At 42.1% G+C, this 23,009-nt stretch overlaps 1 protein-coding gene across 8 annotated transcripts in view; it reads left to right on the top strand.

Moving 5' to 3' along the window:
- The window catches only part of TNRC6B (trinucleotide repeat containing adaptor 6B), a 261,599-nt gene that overhangs the window by 181,780 nt on the left and 56,810 nt on the right, over nucleotides 1–23,009 (top strand). For 6 of the 8 annotated variants that reach the window (XM_032645308.1, XM_032645301.1, XM_032645303.1 and 3 more), the window contains 5 exons: nucleotides 5,555–5,576; nucleotides 12,189–12,527; nucleotides 14,986–17,334; nucleotides 18,967–19,125; nucleotides 22,445–22,620. In XM_032645308.1, the coding sequence (XP_032501199.1) occupies nucleotides 5,555–5,576; nucleotides 12,189–12,527; nucleotides 14,986–17,334; nucleotides 18,967–19,125; nucleotides 22,445–22,620 (3,045 nt within the window). The remainder of the gene's footprint in view (nucleotides 1–5,554; nucleotides 5,577–12,188; nucleotides 12,528–14,985; nucleotides 17,335–18,966; nucleotides 19,126–22,444; nucleotides 22,621–23,009) is intronic. The other 2 variants (XM_032645306.1, XM_032645307.1) reach the window with 1 other exon arrangement.

Here is a 23,009-nt window from a genome sequence, read left to right as displayed (position 1 = left end):
ACATGACAACCAAAACCTATGGGATGCAGCAAAAGCAGTTCTAAAAGGGAAGTTTATAGCAATACAATCCTACTTCAAGAAACAAACATCTCAAATAAACAACCTAACCTTACACCTAAAGCAACTAGAGAAAGAAGAACAAACTCCAAAGTTAGCAGAAGGAAAGAAATCATAAAGATCAGACTAGAAATAAGTGAAAAACAAATGAAGGAAACAATAGCAAAGATCAATAAAACTAAAAGCCGGTTCTTTGAGAAGATAAACAAAATTGATAAACCATTAGCCAGACTCATCAAGACAAAAAGGGCAAAGACTCAAATCAACAGAATTAGAAATGAAAGCGGAAGAGTAACAGCTGACACTGCAGAAATGCAAAGGGTCCTGAGAGATTACTACAAGCAACTATATCCCAATAAAATGGACAACCTGGAAGAAATGGATAAATCTTAGAAAAGCACAACCTTCTGAGACTGAACCAGGCAGAAACAGAAAATATAAACAGACCATTCACAAGCACTGAAATTGAAACTGTGATTAAAAATCTTCCAACAAACAAAAGCCAAGGAGCAAATAACTTCACAGGCAAGTTCTATCAAACATTTAGAGAAAAGCTAACACCTATCCTTCTCAAACTCTTCCAAAATATAGCAGAGGGAGGAACACTCCCAAACTTATTCTACGAGACCACCATCACCCTGGTACCAAAACCAGACAAAGATGTCACAAAAAAAGAGAACTACAGACCAATATCTCTGATGAACATAGGTACAAAAATCCTCAACAAAATACTAGCAGAGAGAATCCAACAACACGTTAAAAGGATCATACACCATGATCAAGTGGGATTTATCCCAGGGATGCAAGGATTCTTCAGTATACGCAAATCAGTCAATGTGATACACCATATTAACAACTTGAAGGATAAAAACCATATGATCATCTCAACAGATGCAGAAAAAGCTTTTGACAAAATTCAACATCCATTTATGATTAAAAAAACTCTCCAGAAAGTAGGCATAGAGGGAACCTACGTCAACAGGATAAAGGCCACATATGACAAAGCCACAGGCAACATCGTTCTCAGTGGTAAAAAACTGAAACCATTTCCTCTAAGATCAGGAACAGGACAAGGTGGCCCACTCTCACCACTGTTATTCAACATAGTTTTGGAAGTTTTAGCCACAGCAGTCAGAGAAGAAAAAAAAATAAAAGGAATCCAAATCGGAAAAGAAGAAGTAAAACTGTCACTGTTTGCAGATGACATGGTACTCTACACAGAGAATCCTAAAGATGCTACCAGAAAACTACTAGAGCTAATCAATGAATTTGGTAGAGTAGCAGGATACAAAATTAATGCACAGAAATCTCCTGCATTCCTATACACTAATGATGAAAAATCTGAAAGAGAAATTAAGGAAACACTCCCATTTACCATTGCAACAAAAAGAATAAAATACCTAGGAATAAACCTATCTAAGGAGACAAAAGATTGTATGCAGAAAACTATAAGACACTGATGAAAGAAATTAAAGATGATACAGACAGATGGAGAGATATACTATGTTCTTGGATTGGAAGAATCAACATTGTGAAAATGACTATACTACCCAGCGCAATCTGCAGATTCAGTGCAATCCCTATCAAACTACCAAGAACTTTTTCACAGAGCTAGAACAAAAAATTGCACAATTTGTATGGAAACACAAAAGACCGCGAATAGCCAAAACAATCTTGAGAAAGAAAAACGGAGCTGGAGGAATCAAGCTCCCTGACTTCAGACTATACTGCACAGCTACAGTAATCAAGAAAGTATGGTACTGGCACAGAAACAGAAATACAGATCAATGGAACAGGACAGAAAGCCCAGAGATAAACCCACACGCCTATGGTCACCTTATCTTTGATAAAGGAGGCAAGAATATACAATGTAGAAAAGACAGCCTCTTCAATAAGTGGTGTTGGGAAAACTGGACAGCTACATGTAAAAGAATGAAATTAGAACACTCCCTAACACCATACACAAAAATAAACTCAAAATGGATTAAAGACCTAAATATAAGGCCAAACAGTATAAAACTCTTAGAGGAAAACATAGGCAGAACACTCTGTGACATATATCACAGCAAGATCCTTTTTGGCGCACCTCCTAGAGAAATGAAAATAAAAACAAAAATAAACGAATGGGACCTAATGAAATTTAAAAGCTTTTGCCCAGCAAAGGAAACCATAAGCAAGACGAAAAGACAGCCCTCAGAATGGGAGAAAATATTTGCAAATGAAGCAACCAACAAAGGATTAATTTCCAAAATATACAAGTAGCTCATGCAGCTATTAAAAAAACAAACAACCCAAAGCACAAATGGGCAGAAGACCTAAATAGACATTTCTCCAAAGAAGATATACAGATTGCCAACAAACACATGAAAAGATGCTCAACATCACTAATCATTAGAGAAACGCAAATCAAAACTGCAATGAGCTATCACCTCACACCGGTCAGAATGGCTATCATCAAAAAATCTACAAAGAATAAATGCTGTAGAGGTTGTGAAGAAAAAGGAACCCTCTTGCACTGTTGGTGGGAATGTAAGTTGGTTCAGCCACTATGGAGAACAGTATGGAGGTTCCTTAAAAAATAAAAATAGAACTACCATATGACCAAGCAATCCCACTACTGGGCATATACCCTGAGAAAACCATAATTCAAAAAGAATCATGTACCATAGTGTTCATTGAAGCACTGTTTACAGTAACCAGGACATGGAAGCAACCTAAGTGTCCATCGACAGATGAATGGATAAAGAAGACGTGGCACATATATACAATGGAATATTACTCAGCTATAAAAAGAAACAAAATTGAGTTATTTGTAGTGAGGTGGCTGGACCTAAAGTCTGTCATACAGAGTGCAGTAAGTCAGAAGGAGAAAAACAAATACCATATTCTAACACATATTATATGGAATCTTAAAAAAAAAAAAAGGTTCTGAGGAACCTAGGGACAGGACAGGAATAAAGACACAGACGTAGAGAATGGACTTGAGGACACAGGGAGGGGGAAGGTAAACTGGGACGAAATGAGAGAGTAGCACTGACATATATACAGTACCAAATGTAAAATAGATAGCCAGTGAGAAGCAGCTGCATGGCACAGGGAGATCAGCTCCGTACTTTGCGACCACCTAGAGGGGTGGGATAAGGAGGGTGGGAGGGAGATGCAAGAGGGAGGGGATATGGGGATATACGTATGCATATAGCTGATTCACTTTTTTATACAGCAGAAACTAGCACAACACTGTAAAGCATTTATACTCTGATAAAGATGTTTAAAAAAAAAGAAAAAAAGAAGTGAATGGTCGGGACTTCCCTAGTGGTACAGTGGTTAAGAATCCGCCTGCCAGTGCAGGGGACATGGGTTCGATCCCTGGTCTGGGAAGATCCGACATGCTGTGGAGCAAGTAAGCCTGTGCGCCACAACTATTGAGCCTGCACTCTAGATCCTGTGTGCTGCAACTACTAAAGCCTGTGTGCCTAGAGCCCATGCTCCACAATAAGAGAAGCCACTGCAGTGAGAAGCCCGTGCACCGCAACGAAGACTAGCCCCCACTCGCAGCAACGAAGACCCAACACAGCCATAACTACATACATACATACATACATACATAAATGTATTTAAAAAAATAAGTGAATGGTCAAGAATGGATGCTGGCAACATAATTTTCCTGAAGAACTGACTTTTATTTAGCTAAATTAAGTTTTTTCTACATAGAAATTAAGCACGAGCCTCTTTTCCTTTATGCTCAGTGGTTATGGCAGTTTGCTCTTTCTAGAACCATCCCTGAGTAAACTGTTAGATTTCACTCATGAGAGAGGTGTCAGAGAAGGATTTCACTCAAATTCGTTAGTCTGCTGCTGCTAAAGAATCATTGTTTAGCGTTGGCAGAACATATGTTTTGATCATCCAGCTTTTCACCGTCTGGGGGCAGCTCTTTTTAACAGAACCCACATTATAAGACACATTTGACATTAGTTGGGTTTGTTGCTTACAGCTAGGGAAGGCATTGACTTCCTGTATAACTGATCTTCCAAATGGCATTGTGAGAAGTATTTACAGTGGTATAAATCTTCAGTTGCCTTAAGGAATTGGTATGTGGATACAAGTCAGTTCATTCTTCGATATGTGGGCTTATAGAAAAATTATACAGTAGAATTGAGCTCTGTAACAGTTAGTACTGGGAAACACATTCATTTTAAGAGGCTGCCTACCACAGAATCAATACAGCAGAATTAGCTTGTCTTTTCATGCAAGAATGTAAGAAACACTCCAGGAGGTCATCCAAGTGGATTGTTTTAACTCAGTGGTGTGCTGGAATCCGTTTTGAAGGGGCTGGTTAGCCACAGGGCAGACCTTCCAAAGATGACCATGTTTTCATGAACACCCAAAGCAGTAACTTAGTATGATTGCCAGCCACAAATAATTAAACCTCTTCTATATGAATATTTTTGTTACAGAAGTTGGAGAACTAATATAAAAATATTTTTTGGAAGATTAACAATTGGGAAAAGGGGGTCAAAATAACCCATGATCTCAATAATGTGATTTAACCCCTATTGGAATTCTGGTGCATTTTCTTTGGAATATTTTTCTTATTCATGAACTTTTGTGGTTTTGCTTAAATATTATAGGGCATGTATAATTAGATGCTCTCCTTTATTTTCCCCTCTTAATAGCAGAAGCAGTTTTCCGTGTGGCTCCTAGTCATCATTTCCAAACTCTCCAAAAACCCGTTATTATATTCAGCATATCCAACCTTTTAAGTTAGTCACTTCCAGAAATGTATTAGTTACTATATAAAGAAATACTTTCAACAAAGCAATCTGTATTTGTTCAAAATTTATATATTTCAATCTTATTGAATGTTTCTGTTTCACATTATTTTCTATGAACTTTGATGATAATAGCAGTTATTAAGCATTGGTGTAGGATATCTGATTTAATCCTTACAGCATCCTTTTCTGCACAGGAGATACTGTTATTATCTTCATTCAAAAGGTAAATTAAAAACTGAGATCACGTAGCCAGGAAGTGGCATAGCTTGGTTTTGAATCCAGCTTTCCTACCGTGATCTCTGATGCCTCTGAGTATGGCCCCTTAAACTTTGCTTTCTAGATTTGAAGTCAAGTGTTTGAGTCCATACTCACAGGTAAATCTTTTTGTCTCTGTAGTTAATTTTGTTTCTGGGCCTCATCCATTTGCTTTTCTCTAGTCATTGCAGTCCGAATGGGAAATAGCATTCCCAGTGCAAGGACCTCATTTAACGAGAGCGGAATGCTTTTTTGTCTTAAGTTTTAGAATCTTTCATAATGATGGTCGTGTAAGTTATAGCTGGATGTATGGCCATTGTCTTCAGAAGGATTTCTGAACTGTTTCTGAATTTTAGGTATGCCTATGTATCTGACACCTTGAATTACTAATATCAGAATTAAAGTAGTCTTACAGTACAATACAGAATTAGAAGGCAAGTCCCATTTACTCACGTCTCTTTATTTTGCAGGTCACGGAACAAAAAACCAAAGGTAAGATTTTTTTTTTTTTCCTTTTTAGATTTATGCTCTTTTGTGTTTAGATTTTACACTTTGCTGACTCAGCCTCCAATCCACTTGATTCGTGACAGTGGGTGTAGAGTAATTAAATTTGGCTGTTTGCAGTCACTGAAGAGCAGTAATGACAAATTAAAAGTACTTAGTGTTTCTAGTTGGCCTTACATTTTTCGGGAGGGAAGAGAGATTAGACAGTGTAATACCTTGTTTTGAAAGTAGAGAGGTCCTGATCTTGAGCTGAACCTTTTCAAAATTTTTCTTAGAACAATAGCAAGAGCAACACACTGCTCCCTGCTTTACAGATGGGTTGTTGGTTGTTAACCGCCTTGATCCATGATAGGCATTGAGCCTGAAAATGAGTGTTACATTAGGATGCTCACACTGTCTTCTGAACTAGAGCCTGGAATATGCTTTTTAAAAAGATAATGCACTTTAACTCTTACAAAATTGTGATGTGTTGTAAACAGAAGCAGATGTCCCTGAGGTCCTTCCCGACCTCTAACGGTCTGCGTGTATTCAGTTCTTTCTCTTTTGTTCATTTTGATTATGCAGTCTTGCGTAATCAGTGGTCCTACTTTTGGTCAGTTCTCCTTAAGAATGGGAGACTTAATTCCCTGAGACCAGTGTTGTAACTCCTAACCTCACCCACTTAAATATGTTGTTCTCTGCTAGCATATGCACTAGAATCGTTTGCATAGACTTGTCAAAACACACAAGCCCAGTCTCCTCCCAAACCTTCATGGTCCCAGGCCACAGCCCTAGCAGATCGATGTAGGGAAGTTCTGCAGGGTGACCGCAGTATATGTCCCAAGTTGAGGACCACTGCCCTGGATGAAGGGAATCAGATGTGATTATAACATGGGGGAAGAAAAGGGTCATGGAGAGGCCAAGGCTTGATGGGAGGTTCTCTAATGACTGATTTCTAAATTGTTTTGTTTCGTTTTATTGGACCACCAGGCCAAAGTATGTCACACAGTGGTGGAAGACTAATAAAGATGGTACTAGTTTCTTAGGAAACTTAGTTCTGGAAAACTAAAAAATTCTCAGATGAGTAGACATTACTGTCATATATTTCTAATCAAAAAGCATTTCAAAGAGAATATAGTCTGGAACTTTGTAGTGATTTATAAAATAAACTGAGAGAAACTACTATTAGCTGTAATTATTTTAATTAGTTAGAGAGAACAGTGTTCTCCCCTTGTACTTCCAGCCAGTTTCTAACCCAGAGGTAGGCATTATTTTGGAAGTATCTCTATAAATTACTTGTTTGAAATATAAATTATACTTTACCATAGAAATAGAGTTATTGATAGTAGAACAGTGTCCATATTTTCTAAACCAGTATACTGTCTAGGAAAGGATTTTGGCATATAAGTATATTTATAGGACTTTTTGATGATTTATGAGGACAACAGATGAGAAAATTGGCATTTTCCTAAGAAATCCAGACTCTGTGGTTGCTGGAACACAGTGGTTGGGTTCCTGGGCCTGGCCACAGTTCTTAATACTTGTGACTCCAAGGACCAGTTGAGCTGTCGAAATAAGCTGCTCTGTACGTTAAGTGGTATTTCTATTGGAAAACTGAAAATCTGTTAAGAGTTTTCTTTCTTTTTTTTTATTTGTACCAGGTCTCTTCTCAGACTCACATTCCTCTTTTCTCTGCCAAAGCCTTAAAAATTAAACTTTTTTTTTTTTTACTTACTACCAAAGTTTCCCTCCATTTAGGGTTTTTCTCATACCTACCATAAAATGGAATACAGTTTCACAGTTTCCATACCCCCCTATTGCCACCACCCTCCCACTCAAAAATTAAAATAATCCTGAAGTGAGCTGAGAGCCTGTTTTGGGTCTCATAAGGGATTTAATTGTTAGAACTGGGGAATAAAAATTATCCCTGAGGTATGTTAGACCGTAAGTAGAAGGAGGCCCTGATTTTTCTACCTTTTTTATCCCGTTTTACAGCCACATCTTCATCTTTGTTTGCAAGAGCCTGCCTAAATCCCATTTTTCTTCCCTCAGCTGATGTTTCTGGGTCCTATTCCCCTTCCCAAAGATGGTGCCTGCCTCAGGCAGCCTCCCCTTAACTCTGAATCCACCTCTCTTTCCCCAGCAGACCCTATATAAAAAAAAAAGACTGTGTTGGTGCCAAGTCTCTGGTTGTACAGAGGACTGAAGTAAGGTTTGTCCGTATTTCAGAGAAAAAGTAAATTCAGCATATTTTCTTTATTTTCCATCATTTAAAAAAAGTGAGAATTTTGGAGAAAACAGGACAGGGCTTTCAAGTGGAGGTTAGGTGAAGACATGGGCCAGAGCTGGGCCTGCTATTCAAGTAGCAGATAACTAAAAGACACTTAAGGTAGAAGCTGATCTCCTCCTTTGTTGGATATTGGTCTTGGAATTGGAAAAGTTTGTGGGATTGATGTAATAGACCAGATTTAACAGGGGTGAAGGGTATGATTAGGATTGAAGAAATAGACTACGTAATGGAAGAGTTTGGACATAGCCATTTAGCATTGTTAAAAAGATGTTAGATCTTAGGGTGACGGTTGGCTTAATGGAAGTTATCAGTATGAAATAACCGATTTGTAGAAACTAACATGACCTTAAGCTACATTACTGGAAATACAGTATCTAGGCAGGGATTCACAGTTCCTATAATGGGCACCACTCTGTGCAGAGGAACAGAGATGAACCTCTATGGACCATGAAGAGTTTGGGCCAGAATGGTCAAGGAATTTGAACCTGTGTCCCCTCTGGGAGGGTTAAATACTGGAAGGGGGTGGGGAGTGTTTAACTCCCAAGGAATGCTTCCCACATGGGGAAGCTCTGGTAACTATCTCCAGAGATTTGAAGGGCTCTGGTGCCTGACACTTAGCAGTTCCTTGGTAAATGTCTGTTGGTGAGTCAAAGCAACAGGGAAAAGCTTCCAGCTCAATATAAATTAAAATTTTTAGATACTGCTGTCCAAAGCAGTAATTCATAACCTTTACCCAGTTTGGACACAGCAGAGAAACAGCACTTTCCCATCAACATACCTGAGGAGGTGGACCACTGTTGTACAGTGGCCACAACGCTGGCTTTTGAGTCCATTCCAGAAGTCATATTACAGTGGGTGCGTGGTGCTGCGTGCACTGAGTAACCTTGGGTCTACTCTGATTGATTAACATTTGAGGTAGGCTTTCTCCCCCCGAGGTCCAACTAGTGCCCATTAGAATGACAGCGAAATCACTAGTGATTTAACGAGGAGAGAAGCTTCCAGGGAGACAATCTGGACAAAGGCCAGTGTGCATTGAGTACGGGGAGTAAGTGGAAGGTAAAGAAATGGAGACAGTGCTTAGAGGTTACCGAACAGTGTTGAGTGTGTGTCAGCTACTCTGTGTGTCATCAATCTTTGAGATTTTTTTGTATTGCATTGTAACTCATTATTACTCACCAAGAAAATTTTCAGTCTAAAATAATGTCTTCTCTAGAGCTTGTTTGTATTTTAACTACTACTTTTAAAACATTTCTAGAAGGGTTTTTTGTTTGTTTGTGTTTATTTGTTTTTGATGTTTGGTATCATCAAGGTATTTAAAGAATAAAAATTAATTAAAAAACCGAAACAAAAAGGTGTTTAAAGAAAATAGTTTGTATTGGTCCTACCCGTATCGGAATTTTCTTAAAGAATACTTTTATCTGAAAAAGAATCTTATTGAAGTTTTTCAGAAATAGAGGCAATTAGAAGTTCAGACTGTAAGATGAGAATGGTATTAAATAATGGCAGCAGGGAAGGGGAAGAGATTCAATCATTAGAGTAAGTAAATGGCTTTTGGTGGTAAATGAATGGAAATTAGAAAATAGGATACCCAGCATTTTTCACGTCTTTATTTCCCTGATGCAGAGATCATGTTTAAGCCACAGACTTTCTCTCTGGAAAATAAGAAACTGTGCCCTTATTTTGAGCAGCTCATCTTTAGAAATATTTGCACCACAAGCTATTAAAATCACTAAGGTTCAGAAGAGAAGAGAGAGGGCCCAAAAAGTAATTCAGACTTAATCATAATTTCCCTCTCCTCTGTTACTGCCTGACTTTCTGGAGCATGACGTGGCACACGCACTGATTCTGATGTCTCTAGTTGGACTTTCGGAAGCAGGTCGGATTGGGCATCCTGCCCAACAGCTGCATTGCCCTCCCGTTAGTGCCTAGAGTTGTGACTGGCTTTTAAATGTTCAAAATTCTTGAATTTACAGAAAGATGTAATTTAAAAAAACAACAACAATAAGAATTCATTCAAGTCCTGAAACAGTTTGCTCTTAACATGTATCACAGGCAGGCTTTTTCTGACTGTGTCCTAGAGTTTTGAATGGCTAATCTCCCAGAATAGAGCACCATGTTGCAAGGAGAGTGGTCAAGCGGCGGTCCTGTTTAACAATGACTTCATCGTTTATGATCCATTCTACCTCTGACGTGATGGTGGGAAAATGCCTTGAGGAGCTTTTGCAGGGAATCTTGCACAATACACAGTACCCACCAGATTTCTTTGGTTATGCTATGAATGTTGTAAAGTTAGTCGAACTGATGTTCAGATCTCAGCTCTGTAGACTCTCCTTACCATGTCTTACTCTATTTTAGAGAAATGAGGGAAGGCATGTAACAAACCTGGTTACCTTAAAGTGGAGATTCTAGCCCTCTTATAGAAGGGTAGCCTTGCAGAAGCATAACTCCTTCTGTCCTAAAAACTAGTTGGGAAGAATCCCGCCAGCCTTTGTCAGCTTCTTGTTTATTCTCATAATAAGAGGAAAGGGGATTGGGAATGCCATGTGCTACGGAATCCTCCAGGCACAGATAGAAAATGAATCATTAAATAATTCCTCTTTATTCATTCATTATCAGTTATCCACTGGCTGTTATAAGTCATGCAAATGGTACTATATTAATAATATTAGATAATGACCAATTTATTTTCTTAAGAAATATGTTTATTTACTTTTCATTCATTCATTCATTCATGTACCCTCTGACCTCCCTTCCTTACTAGGAGGCCCAGAACTGCCTCATGATTGACTAAGGTTAGACCCAAGCGTTGCTTCGCAGTGAATTCAGGCTCCTACTCTTTTTCTCCTGTCACTCACAGTACTCACCAGTGTCCAGTGGGTATAGATTGGGCCCCCTGATTTCTGATGATGTACCTCTCTCCTCGTAAAGGACCCAGTTCAACGAGCAACATGCTGGCCCAGCTTCATTTCAGCAGCTAGAGCAATACTGCCACCAGGGCTGGCCCTAACATGACTCTGGGTGTCAAGGATTTGGGCCTCAGGATCATCTGAATTACCAGTCTCAATGATTGTTTCTGTATTGCTGCCAGCCTGCATTTGCCAGGTGGATATTCTTGGAAAGGGTGGCAATCTTTTGGTAAGATGAAGCAAGGGAGGTGCAGATCCAGAGGAACATTTTCTGTAGGGTTGAGGGGAAGCCAAGGGGTCCTGCAGAGCTTCACGGTCGTCTCAATGTCCCAGTACTTCCTGTTTGCCATTGTAAAAGTGAGGGAAAACCTTAAGTATTTAAAGTAAATAGGAAAACTATCTACATTTTGAAATTTTTATTTTAAATGAACAGTTGAAAAAACACACACAAGGTCCACTTAATTTTTTTTTTGGACAAAAGCAAAAAGATAACGTTTCTAATGTTTACACAGAGTGCCAAGAGTCTTTGAGTTCAGGTGGCTGTAGAAACCAAAACCAAGTTGATTTTGTGATTCTCTAGGCCTGGGGTTCCCTGTAGGGGTCTACTCTGTGCCAGGCCCTGAGAAAAAAAGATGAAAGATTCCTGCCATTGAGGAACTTCTGGCATGGTGGGGAGAAGGGTCTGTAAATGGAGAATGTCAGTATAACCAGTTCATTCAGTGGTACAGAGATGGACAGCATGTTCCAGGAGCCCAAATGAAGGGTGCGTAGCCTACCTAGTCCAGGGATTTGGGGGAAATTTTCTCAGAGGCCAGTCTTTCAGAATGTGGATGAAGGGAAAGGGCCCTTGGGCTGAGAGCCTTGAACCTTTACCATGGGTTTTGTGTGGGGTTTGTATGCATCCTTAGACCTTCTAGGCAGCGCACTGTTGATTTAGGGGAGTGAATGGTGCTTGCTTCCCTCTCCTCCTTAGTTAATGGAATGTAATTCCATGATACTGCAGTCTTTGAATCCTTGTCACCATCACTCGCTGCCCTTACCGTACCTTCAGTAAACTGAAGATGCTGGGGAATCTGAAGACCATGTCCCTCAGAGTTGGGTGAAAGAAGAGTTGTCTTGTTAGAATTGGTCTCATGGAAGCTTTCTTAAAAATAATCTTCATGGCTTCCCTGGTGGCGCAGTGATTGAGTCCGCCTGCCGATGCAGGGGACACGGGTTCGTGCCCCGGTCTGGGAGGATCCCACATGCCGCGGAGCGGCTGGGCCCGTTAGCCATGGCCGCTGAGCCTGCGCGTCCAGAGCTTGTGCTGCACAACGGGAGAGGCCACAACAGTGAGAGGCCCGCGTATCGCAAAAAAATAATAATAATAATCTTCAGAAAAATGAATTCGATCTCAAAGGCTGTTTCCCAATCTCTCTCTTTCAGTGCCCGAAGTGACGAAACCAAGTTTAAGCCAACCAACGGCCGCCAGCCCAATTGGCAGCTCTCCATCGCCACCAGTCAATGGTGGCAACAATGCCAAAAGGGTGGCAGTGCCGAACGGACAACCGCCAAGCGCCGCCCGCTACATGCCTCGGGAGGTGCCGCCGCGATTCCGTTGCCAGCAGGACCACAAAGTGTTACTAAAACGTGGGCAGCCTCCTCCACCGTCCTGCATGCTCCTCGGGGGCGGGGCGGGGCCTCCTCCCTCCACAGCGCCCGGAGCAAACCCCAACGCACAAGTGACAGGAGCGCTGCTGCAGAGCGAGGGTGGGACCGCACCAGGTGAGGAGCCTAATGCAGGTGAACGGGGAGGCACAGCGGCTGCAGGGAGTGAGCATGTCGCTTGTGTTGCCCATGTAAAGTCCACGTTAACTATATAGACGCTTGGGGTTACTCAAAAGATGGGGGAGGAGCCCAGTGTGAGATGTGTACCAGCATTTCTCTCCTGAAACTGGGTTTTGGTGTCCAGTGAGTGTGTGTGGTCTTGGCCTGAGCGTCTAATGTCGCTGTTGTTTTTCCTCTCTATTTGGGGCCTTTTTTCCTCCTCAGACAAGAGCATTACAGTTCGAGCCTCCATAGTCCCAGCTTCCCCCACAGGTGTGTGCTCAGGGGGTGACGGAAGTGAAGCTAGTGCAGAGGCTGGTTCTGAATCTTAGACTCCCGTGTTTACGTTCCTGGAATGCCGGGAGAATAGAGAGAATGGTCTCTTAGATGATAATGTAGAATCTTGGGAGGATCCCACCTTATACCATTCTTCTATTAGATTTTTAAAATCAGTATTTCTTTAGAGAGCCCTGGATTTTGAGCTTCGTTAAAAGCTGTATGTAGATATAAGGGATCTTTAGCTGAAGGATCCTACTGGAAGTTTTGAGAGTTTTTAATAGATGAATGCTAAACAGCTAACAGTAAAGAACTTCCAGGTGCCATCCCCCCCTTTTTTTTTTAAAGCTTGTTAACAGATTTCCATGTATTCTTAAAATATTTTTTGAGACTAAATTAAAATTCAGAGCTTGAAGACCATCAGGCAAGGACAATGGGCTGGTGGTGGTTAATGACAGGACGCTTTATTCTAGTTCTGATTTGAACATAGAATTGCCTAGGTAATTCTGTTACCATCTTGTGTGCCAAGCGAAGATGGAAAGAAAGCTCGTGGTAACACAGGCTTCATACAGAGATAAGCCCTGTATATGAGGCTTCTTGTGGTGGCTGTCAGGCCAGGCCCAAATCAGGCAGGGAAAGGCCTCCTGGCCCTTCCTTCCTGTCCCCTTGTAACCAGCTGCAAAGGGAAGTGTGAGGGAGCGGTTGTGCCGGGCACTTCAGCAGCTGAGTCTAGCCAGGCGTGGACATCGACATGGGTCCAGTGTGAGTCAGTCTCCTGTTTACATTCTTAAAACCAAGGAGGCCCCTAATCTCAAGAGTTTGAGATTCTCTGCTTCCTTATTTTTTTTTTTTTTTTTTTTTTTTTTTTTATGCGTTACGCGGGCCTCTCACCGTTGTGGCCTCTCCCGCTGCGGAGCACAGGCTCCGGACGCGCAGGCTCAGCGGCCATGGCCCACGGGCCCAGCCGCTCCGCGGCATGTGGGATCCTCCCGGACCGGGGCACGAACCCGCGTCCCCTGCATCGGCAGGCGGACTCTCAACCACTGCGCCACCAGGGAAGCCCTGCTTCCTTATTTTTATATGGCTCTATGTAATAGTTTTTTTTTTCAATGTCATATTGATTGAAAGTTCTTTGGTGAAAGGAATAAGTTTAGAAATTATTGGGCTAAAAACAGGTCATTTTTCCCCCCACCAAATATAGTAAATTCCATCAAATATGTGCTGAGCCAGACTATTTTATCAAGTTCCTTGGGCATACAAACTGATTCATGCTTGTCTGCCCCTAGCATCTAGCTGGGTGGGCATTCCTCATTCAGTAGATGCTTACTGAGTAGCAGTTCCCTGGTCGCCATGTGGAATTCAAACTTTAGCAAGATAGGTCTCTGACTAAAAGGCACTAACGTGGGGAAAGGAAGATGTGAACACAGTACACTGAGCAAAATGGCTCCAGACAGGGAAAGGTTGTTTTCAGGTGGTAAGCTCAAAGAAGTTTCATAGAAGAAATGGCACTTGAACTCGGCCCAGAAAGACAGGTAAATTTCAGTTTGTGAATTCAGAAGGAAAAAACAGGCGGTGCCTATGTGGAATGGTGCCAGGGTGAGAAGGTGCCATTTGTGGAATGTGGGCATCATCAGAGAGGGTAGTGGAAGATGAGACTAGAAGAGTCAGTTGGTCCCAGGTTGTGGAGCATCTTGATCAAACTTCAGTCCAAAGAGTTTAGCTTTATTCTTGTACACTAAGAAACTATCCACTGCCTTCCATACAGCAGTGATATAATCAAAAGTGTGCTTTAGAAAACTCAACTGCAGCCAGGAATGTTCAGCATGGATTGGAGATATAAAGCAAGTACAGGGTGTTATTGCCTTGTCTCAAGATACAGGAAGGCCCTTCTCTGTCACTAGGAATGGCAAGAGGGTATCTTTGAGAGATGCTGAGGGGGCGAGATTTAGCAAATACACCAACCAGGCAGAACAGAAGAGATGACTAAGACGGGTGTGATACAGTTTACCAAGGCAGGCAGCTGGGTAGAGAGCTAGTTTGTGGGGAAGCGTGGTGAACTCTCCTCTGGGGCACTTCGGGCTTGGGGTGTTACCAGAGCGTGCCTGTGTAGCTGTGACTGATGAGACACTCTCTTTCTCAGAGTCAGCCCTTGGAGGTGCTGCTGCTTCGCATTATGCGAACCCCACTTGGGGCCCGGGAGCCTCCTCCAGCATCGGCGCCTCCCCCACCCCTATTCACATCTGGGACAAGGTGATTGTAGACGGGTCTGACATGGAAGAGTGGCCTTGCATTGCCAGCAAAGACACTGAGTCTTCTTCCGAAAACACCACCGATAACAACAGTGCCTCGAACCCTGGCTCTGAGAAGAGCACTCTGCCAGGAAGCACCACTAGTAGCAAAGGAAAAGGGAGCCAGTGCCAGTCCGCAAGTTCTGGGAACGAATGTAATCTTGGGGTCTGGAAATCTGACCCTAAGGCTAAATCTGTTCAATCTTCCAGCTCTACTACAGAAAGCAACAATGGACTAGGAAATTGGAGGAATGCGAGCGGTCAGGATAGAATTGGACCTGGCTCTGGCTTCAGCAACTTTAACCCAAATAGCAACCCATCTGCCTGGCCAGCGCTGGTCCAAGAAGGAAATTCTAGGAAAGGGGCATTGGAAACGGATACTAGTAATTCCAGTGCACAGGTTAGCACAGTAGGTCAGGCATCCAGGGAACAGCAGTCAAAGATGGAAAATGCGGGTGTTAATTTTGTTGTCTCTGGCAGAGAACAGGCTCAGATTCATAACACTGATGGACCAAAAAATGGAAACACTAACTCCTTGAACTTAAGTTCACCAAACCCCATGGAGAATAAGGGAATGCCCTTCGGAATGGGCTTGGGGAACGCCTCCAGGAGCACTGATGCCCCTTCACAAAGCACTGGAGATCGAAAGACTGGGAGTGTTGGATCTTGGAGTGCAGCTAGGGGGCCTTCTGGAACTGACACAGCCTCTGGACAGAGCAATTCTGGAAACAATGGGAACAATGGAAAGGATAGAGAGGACTCCTGGAAAGGAGCTCCTGTTCAGAAATCAACCGGGTCAAAAAATGACTCTTGGGACAACAATAACAGGTCTACGGGTGGGTCCTGGAACTTTGGCCCTCAGGACTCTAATGACAACAAATGGGGTGAAGGGAACAAAATGACATCTGGGGTCTCTCAGGGAGAATGGAAACAGCCGACTGGGTCTGATGAGTTGAAAATTGGAGAATGGAGTGGTCCAAACCAACCAAATTCTAGCACTGGAGCATGGGACAATCAAAAGGGCCACCCCCTCCCTGAAAACCAAGGCAATGCCCAGGCTCCCTGTTGGGGAAGATCTTCCAGCTCCACGGGAAGTGAAGTTGGAGGTCAAAGCACTGGAAGCAACCACAAAGCAGGAAGTAGTGACAGTCATAATTCTGGCCGTCGGTCGTACAGGCCCACACATCCTGATTGTCAGGCTGTCTTGCAGACTCTTTTGAGCCGAACTGATTTGGACCCCAGGGTGCTCTCAAACACTGGCTGGGGCCAAACTCAAATTAAGCAGGACACAGTGTGGGATATTGAAGAGGTGCCAAGGCCCGAGGGGAAATCTGACAAAGGAACTGAGGGGTGGGAGAGCGCTGCCACACAGACCAAGAACTCAGGGGGCTGGGGAGATGCACCCAGCCAAAGCAATCAAATGAAGTCTGGATGGGGGGAGCTCTCAGCCTCTACAGAGTGGAAAGACCCCAAGAACACAGGAGGCTGGAATGACTATAAGAACAACAACTCTTCCAGTTGGGGAGGAGGACGACCAGATGAAAAGACATCTTCCTCTTGGAATGAGAATTCCAACAAGGAGCAGGGGTGGGGAGGTGGACGCCAGCCCAATCAAGGATGGACTTCTGGAAAGAATGGTTGGGGAGAGGAGGTCGATCAGGCGAAAAATAGCAATTGGGAAAGTTCTGCCAGTAAACCTGTGTCTGGGTGGGGTGAAGGAGGGCAGAATGAAATCGGAACTTGGGGGAACGGTGGGAATGCAAGCCTAGCTTCAAAAGGCGGGTGGGAAGATTGCAAAAGATCTACAGCCTGGACAGAGACAGGCAGACAACCCAGTTCCTGGAACAAACAGCACCAACAGCAGCAGCAGGCACAGCAGCCACCGCCACCACAACCAGAGACTTCTGGTTCATGGGGAGGCCCAGCCCCACCACCTCCAGGCAATGGACGACCTTCCAGTTCCAACTGGAGCAGCGGGCCGCAGCCAGTGAACCCGAAGGATGAGGAACCCAGTGGTTGGGAAGAGCCATCCCCACAGTCGATTAGTCGGAAGATGGACATTGATGATGGCACTTCAGCGTGGGGAGACCCTAACAGTTACAACTACAAGAATGTGAATCTGTGGGATAAGAATTCCCAAGGGGGCCCAGCACCTCGAGAACCAAACCTGCCTACCCCGATGACTGCTAAATCAGCATCAGGTAGGCAATGGCTTTTTCTCACAGGTTTTGGTGAAGAAAAGAAATCCTAAACCAAGGCATTTTTATTAAGATGCATTTATTTAACTAAGCTTTGTTTTGGGAACCTTTCCTACGTTAACTCTAGGCTGTTGTTAACAGAGACTCTCTTTTTATAAAATGATAGTGATAACAGATGCTGGTAGTACATTTTAATGTTCTTTCTTGGCAAAAGGAAAAAGTAGACATTCCTGGGTTAGTCTCTCCAGTTTTTTTTTTCGTTTTGGTAATTGTATTGGTCTGCAGAATCCAAAAGATTTATATCTTGCTAAACAAACTGTGCTCTAGATTTAAAAATAAAAAATTAAAATAGGAGCAGAAATAGACCTGACTTCCATTCTGGTTCTGCCTGTGGACACATCCTCTGTGTTTCTCTTGCCCCGGCGACGGGAAGTAGTCTGTGTTGTTCTTGCAGAGGCCGTCAGAAAATGCTGTAGCAAAGCTGGGATCTGGAAGGTTTCCATCACTTTCCAGATGATTTTTAACAGTTAACCTCTGGAAGTGGAGTACTTTGTTGTGTGGAGATCCTTATCTCATGATAATCAGTTGTCCAGAATTAAACTTTCTTCCCTCCTTATTTGAGTAGGAAACATCATACCTGGTAAATTAAAAATAGTGCTGGTGAAAATTTTTAAAAAGGCGGGGCGGGGGGTGGGGGGAGCGTGGGATTTTGAACTCTTTTAAAAAAAAAAAGTAGTGCTGGTAATCATTCTTAGTTTGGCATTGTCAACTTAAATGTCCTCATATAGTTCAACAAATTAAGAGGATGCACCATTCAAGTGTTCGTTTTTTTTAGTTAAAATTAGTCATAATATTTAATTTTCCACTTTCCAGAGTAAGCTTAGTATTCATTGTAATCCAGTTGTGGACACTTAGAAAATGATTACTTTTAATTAGTTCTTTTCTTGAAATATTGAAAAGAATGAGGAAGGAAATGAGGATTGCTCATTAATTCCCTACCTAGAACATGTAAACATTTTTATGCATATAGTAAAAACCTTCAAACTGTACAGAAAAGCAAAAGGTAGTAAGTAAAAGAATCTTAGCCCCTAGGGTCTCTCCCTGCAGGTCTTAGAATTTTGTGTGCCATTCAAAAATTTCGTTCATACCTATAGCAAAATATATCTATCCTTTAAAATTTTTACACGGAAGGGATTGTACTATATACACTGTTCTTCACCTTGCTTTTTTCATTATTCTTAAAAACTTTCCACGTTAGCATGTACATTTCTGTCTTTTAATTGCTTCATGTATAGTATTCATTTGATGGGCAACTCACGATTGGTCTCACTGGTCCCTTTTTGGTAGATATTTAGGTTGCTTCCAAATGTTATCTGACAGTGATGCAGTGGGCATTGTTGCACGTGTAATTTCATCTACCTTTACAAGTATATCTGTGGTATAATTTCCTGGCAGTGTAATTACTGGGCAAAAAGTTAAAGTGACAATGCCAAGTGCCCTCCATGAAGGTGGTACCTATTTATATTTCCACCAACAGAATTCAGGAGTGCCTGTTCCTCCTACCTTCACCCCCAGTGGATACTATGGTGTTCATTGAACAAATCATTCTTAGAGATACGTGTCCTTTCTTTACAGTCTGGAGCAAAAGCACACCGCCTGCTCCAGATAATGGTACTTCAGCTTGGGGTGAGCCAAATGAAAGCAGTCCTGGGTGGGGTGAAATGGATGACACAGGAGCATCGACCACAGGCTGGGGGACCACACCCTCCAGTGCTCCAAATGCCATGAAACCTAGTAAGTATACGGCATTATTTTTGAGGGAGTCTCTATTATAACTTTGGGGGTCACACATTTTGGTGAGGGCTGTTGTTAAGCTGTTGTTCCAGTGAGATTCAGGACCTTGAACCTTTAATAAATGGTTAGCAGCAAATGCTGGGGACTTGGCATATGTAAAAATGCTTACAGTGAACTAAAAGTCATGTTAGTTTTATTGATTTCGTTTTAACTTAGGTGTAGTGTCTGGCCAGAATTGAAATTTTCATGTGGTACTCTTTTTTTGCTCAGTAACTTAAATATTGCTCATTAACTTAAATATTGCTCATTAGATCTATTTCGCATCTCTACTCTCACGTTGGTATAATTTTTTTTTAAACTCCTGGCTTTTAACGTGGAACAAGGTCTCTGCTGCCCAGTGACTTCATCCTTCCGTTCCTTCCTTTCCCCTTTGTCTCTCTTCTCATACATCCACCCACGTAAGCACATTTAAGATTTCTTGAACCCAACAAAGATTTCTTCATTTGAATTTTTAAACAAAGCACGTCACACTTATTCATGATCATTGAAAATCTAAGCTATACTAGATCCAGCTGGCAATGTGTAGTCACAGTAATTTGCAAACTTTGTAAATGAATGCTGCGGAACGTCCCACTGGATGGTGCTCAATTGAAAAATTCAGTTTCAAGTATCTGTTTTCACTTGTTTATAGTTTTCTTAAAAAGTATTCCAACATCACTTTTCTACCATATTGCAGACTTAAGGAATTGTCTTTTATTTTTTTTTTTTTTTTTTTTTTTTTTTTTGGGGTACGCGGGCCCCCCACTGTTGCGGCCTCTCCCGTTGCGGAGCACAGGCTCCGGACGCGCAGGCTCGGCAGCCATGGCTCACGGGCCCAGCCGCTCCGCGGCACGTGGGACCCTCCCGGACCGGGGCACGAACCCGTGTCCCCTGCATCGGCAGGCAGACTCTCAACCACTGCGCCACCAGGGAAGCCCAAGGAATTGTCTTTTGATTAAAAAATGTGGTCAGACTGAATACTCAAAATTTGAACAAGAATAAAAAAATTCTGCTGTCAAGTTTATTTTCTGATATGTATGATTCTTACCATGCCACGGGAAGGAATATCATCTTAGCTATCTGTATTCTAGAAACTCACTCTTGTTCCTATGTAACTTGACTGCATTTTAAAAATTACGAATCTCCTTCATTTCATAGAAATAGCTTTATAAAGAATTTGATTTCGTCTTGATTTTCATTGCAAAATTGGTTGTATCGTCATGGGAAATACCATCCTGTAGACTTGGAATAGATCCAAAATGCTGTTGGAAGGCATTAAGCAGACCCTTGGTGCAAGGAGGTACTTTAGCAGTGCTTTCAGGATTTTTATGTGTCTTTCCCAACTTCAGGATCATCTTTTGTCCATCACAAAAGACTCACTTTTCTCCAGATTTTAAAACGTCTTCTACTCTTCAGGATCATGTATATCTGCAGTTAAAGCTGTAGTTACATTTACTCCTTCTCTGGGTAATTTCAGTGTGTAATAGAGGAAGGGGCTAGATCATCACAGCCTACCAAATTGATGCTGATAGTTAACCTGTGATCTTGTCTAGACTGCAGATACCTTATATCTGGTGTGGGCTCTGTGACTAAAAATCGGAGCTTTCTAATCTTTCTACAAGAAGTCATTTGTTAAAAGTTCAGCTCCTTTCTCTAGAAGAAGGGTTACGTGGATGTCGTCCTTCTTTGAAGGGATCAGTACGTCACTTATGTTGGGTCTTTAATTCCTGTTGCTTGTCAGAGGATGTATAAAGCCTGTGTTTACAATAATAGTGGATAACCTCCTATGCAGAAGAAATGGTCCTGGGTATCAATGGCATTTCCAGCAGCGGAGGGAACAGCCCCCAAGCCCTGCCTCTTGCTGCCCAGTCACAGAGCCCCTGCAAGGGGGGCTCAGTGAACCCCATGGAGGTTCCATCAGGTTCCCCATGGCGTTGCTGGGAGATGATGCCACAGTCTGAGGAAATCAACTGCCTTGCACCCTGTGTACTTGATGGGTGCCTGCGTGGCATCATAGGCCTGGTCCTAGGGCATGGCAGCAGTCATTCAAGGAAAGGCCTGGAAGAGACACCTTTCTGGCTCTAGACTCTTCACATGAAGCTATCTAAATCAAATAACTACCCCTTCATAAAGGTCCTGTCATTTGGTAAATTGAAGGTGTGGGTGGAGCTTCTAGGCAGGGTAGTGTACTTCCCTTCTTCCATCATTGTATAGAGTATCATTACCACAAAGTGTATCCATCAGTTCCATACAGTATTTTCAGAAGGAGATTAAGGATTATCCCAATCTCCAAATTAAAGATCTTTGTTTAAAGGGGGATGTTGGTGAAATTTGACCCTGGATACTGATGACGTCCTATTTCGTCGAATATTAGAGCCCTGATTTCCCTCTGTCTTTGTTCTGTTTTCCTCGTTCCCTGTCTACCACATTTCCTCTGTCTGTCTTTTAAAAGCCATTGCTTATACATTGTCTTTGCCTAGGATTTTTTTAGTCCCTAATCCATTTCAAGTATGTAAGTATATCCAATAACTTTCAAATTTTCATGGCTATATGTGAATTTCTCTTCTTTCACCATAATTTTGATATTCAAAATCTAATACAGTTTTCTTTTTTCATCCATTTTGCGTGTTCTTTTCTTCACCCCAAGCAAGGTAGACCATTGTTCTTTACCATACCTCATATTTGTAAAGTCCATTATAAAGTTCACCACATACTTTTAGGAGGGTAAAACTAAAGAATGCAGTAAAACATCCTCATTAAGAGGAACAGATTTCTCTAAATTGAGATGTGAAATTTCTTATAAGTAACGACAGGTTCTTTTCAGTTGGGGGATTTCTGTCAACTTTGTTTAAAGGGGGAAAAAAATCATTGAACCAGAGGCCAGGAAATCTTGATTTGTGGTTTATTAACTTACTCTGTATCGTTGACCCTTTTTGGATTTCCATTTCTGCTCTGAAAAGTTCGAATGATATTTGCCTTGCCGTACAGGTAGACTAGACACAATTACAAATACACTAAACTGCTGCATTTACGGGGAGGGGTTGTTGAGGTTATCGTTATATACAGCTTATCGTTATATATACCTATATATCGTTATATACAGCTTACTGTTATATACACCTATATATCGTTATATACAGCTTACTGTTATATACACCTATATATCGTTATATACAGCTTATCGTTATATATACCTGTATATCGTTATATACAGCTTATCGTTATATATACCTATATATTGTTATACATAGCGTACAGTTGGTTCATTCTTCTCTTAAAGATTCCAAATCTATGCAAGACGGCTGGGGGGAGAGTGACGGGCCCGTGACAGGAACCCGCCATCCCAGCTGGGAAGAGGAGGAGGATGGAGGAGTCTGGAACACCGCCGGCTCTCAGGGAAGTGCTTCCTCCCACAGTTCGGCAAGCTGGGGCCAAGGAGGAAAGAAACAGATGAAGGTAGCCCCCTTTAGAGATGCCTGGGCTCGCTTATTCTTTCTTAGAGGGCAGAACTGAGAATGTTTTCATGGACGAAGCCAGGCAGCTGGGGTCCCTGAGGTCCTCAGTGAGAGGGGAGGTATTTTCTTCAGAGCAAGTAACTACTTCCTCTTTACCCCTCATCTTCCTTCCCCATGACCTTGAAATCTCCAATGACAAAACTCTTGCTGTGGGTAAGATGGAATTTTCAAAGAAACGAAATTTTCCTCACTTTGGCTTCCATGTTAGAATAATTCTTTGGAAGCTGTCAAGGCACACTTTATATATGTTTTACGCTTTCGCGTTCTAAAGCCAAGTCAGTCCTTAGAGTAAATCCCCAGGAATGTGTAAAAGAGAAACCACAGTAATAT

Source organism: Phocoena sinus, chromosome 10, assembly GCF_008692025.1.
Source record: "Phocoena sinus isolate mPhoSin1 chromosome 10, mPhoSin1.pri, whole genome shotgun sequence".
In the NCBI taxonomy this organism is placed as follows: domain Eukaryota; kingdom Metazoa; phylum Chordata; class Mammalia; order Artiodactyla; family Phocoenidae; genus Phocoena; species Phocoena sinus.
This window is presented reverse-complemented; position numbering and strand designations above follow the sequence as displayed.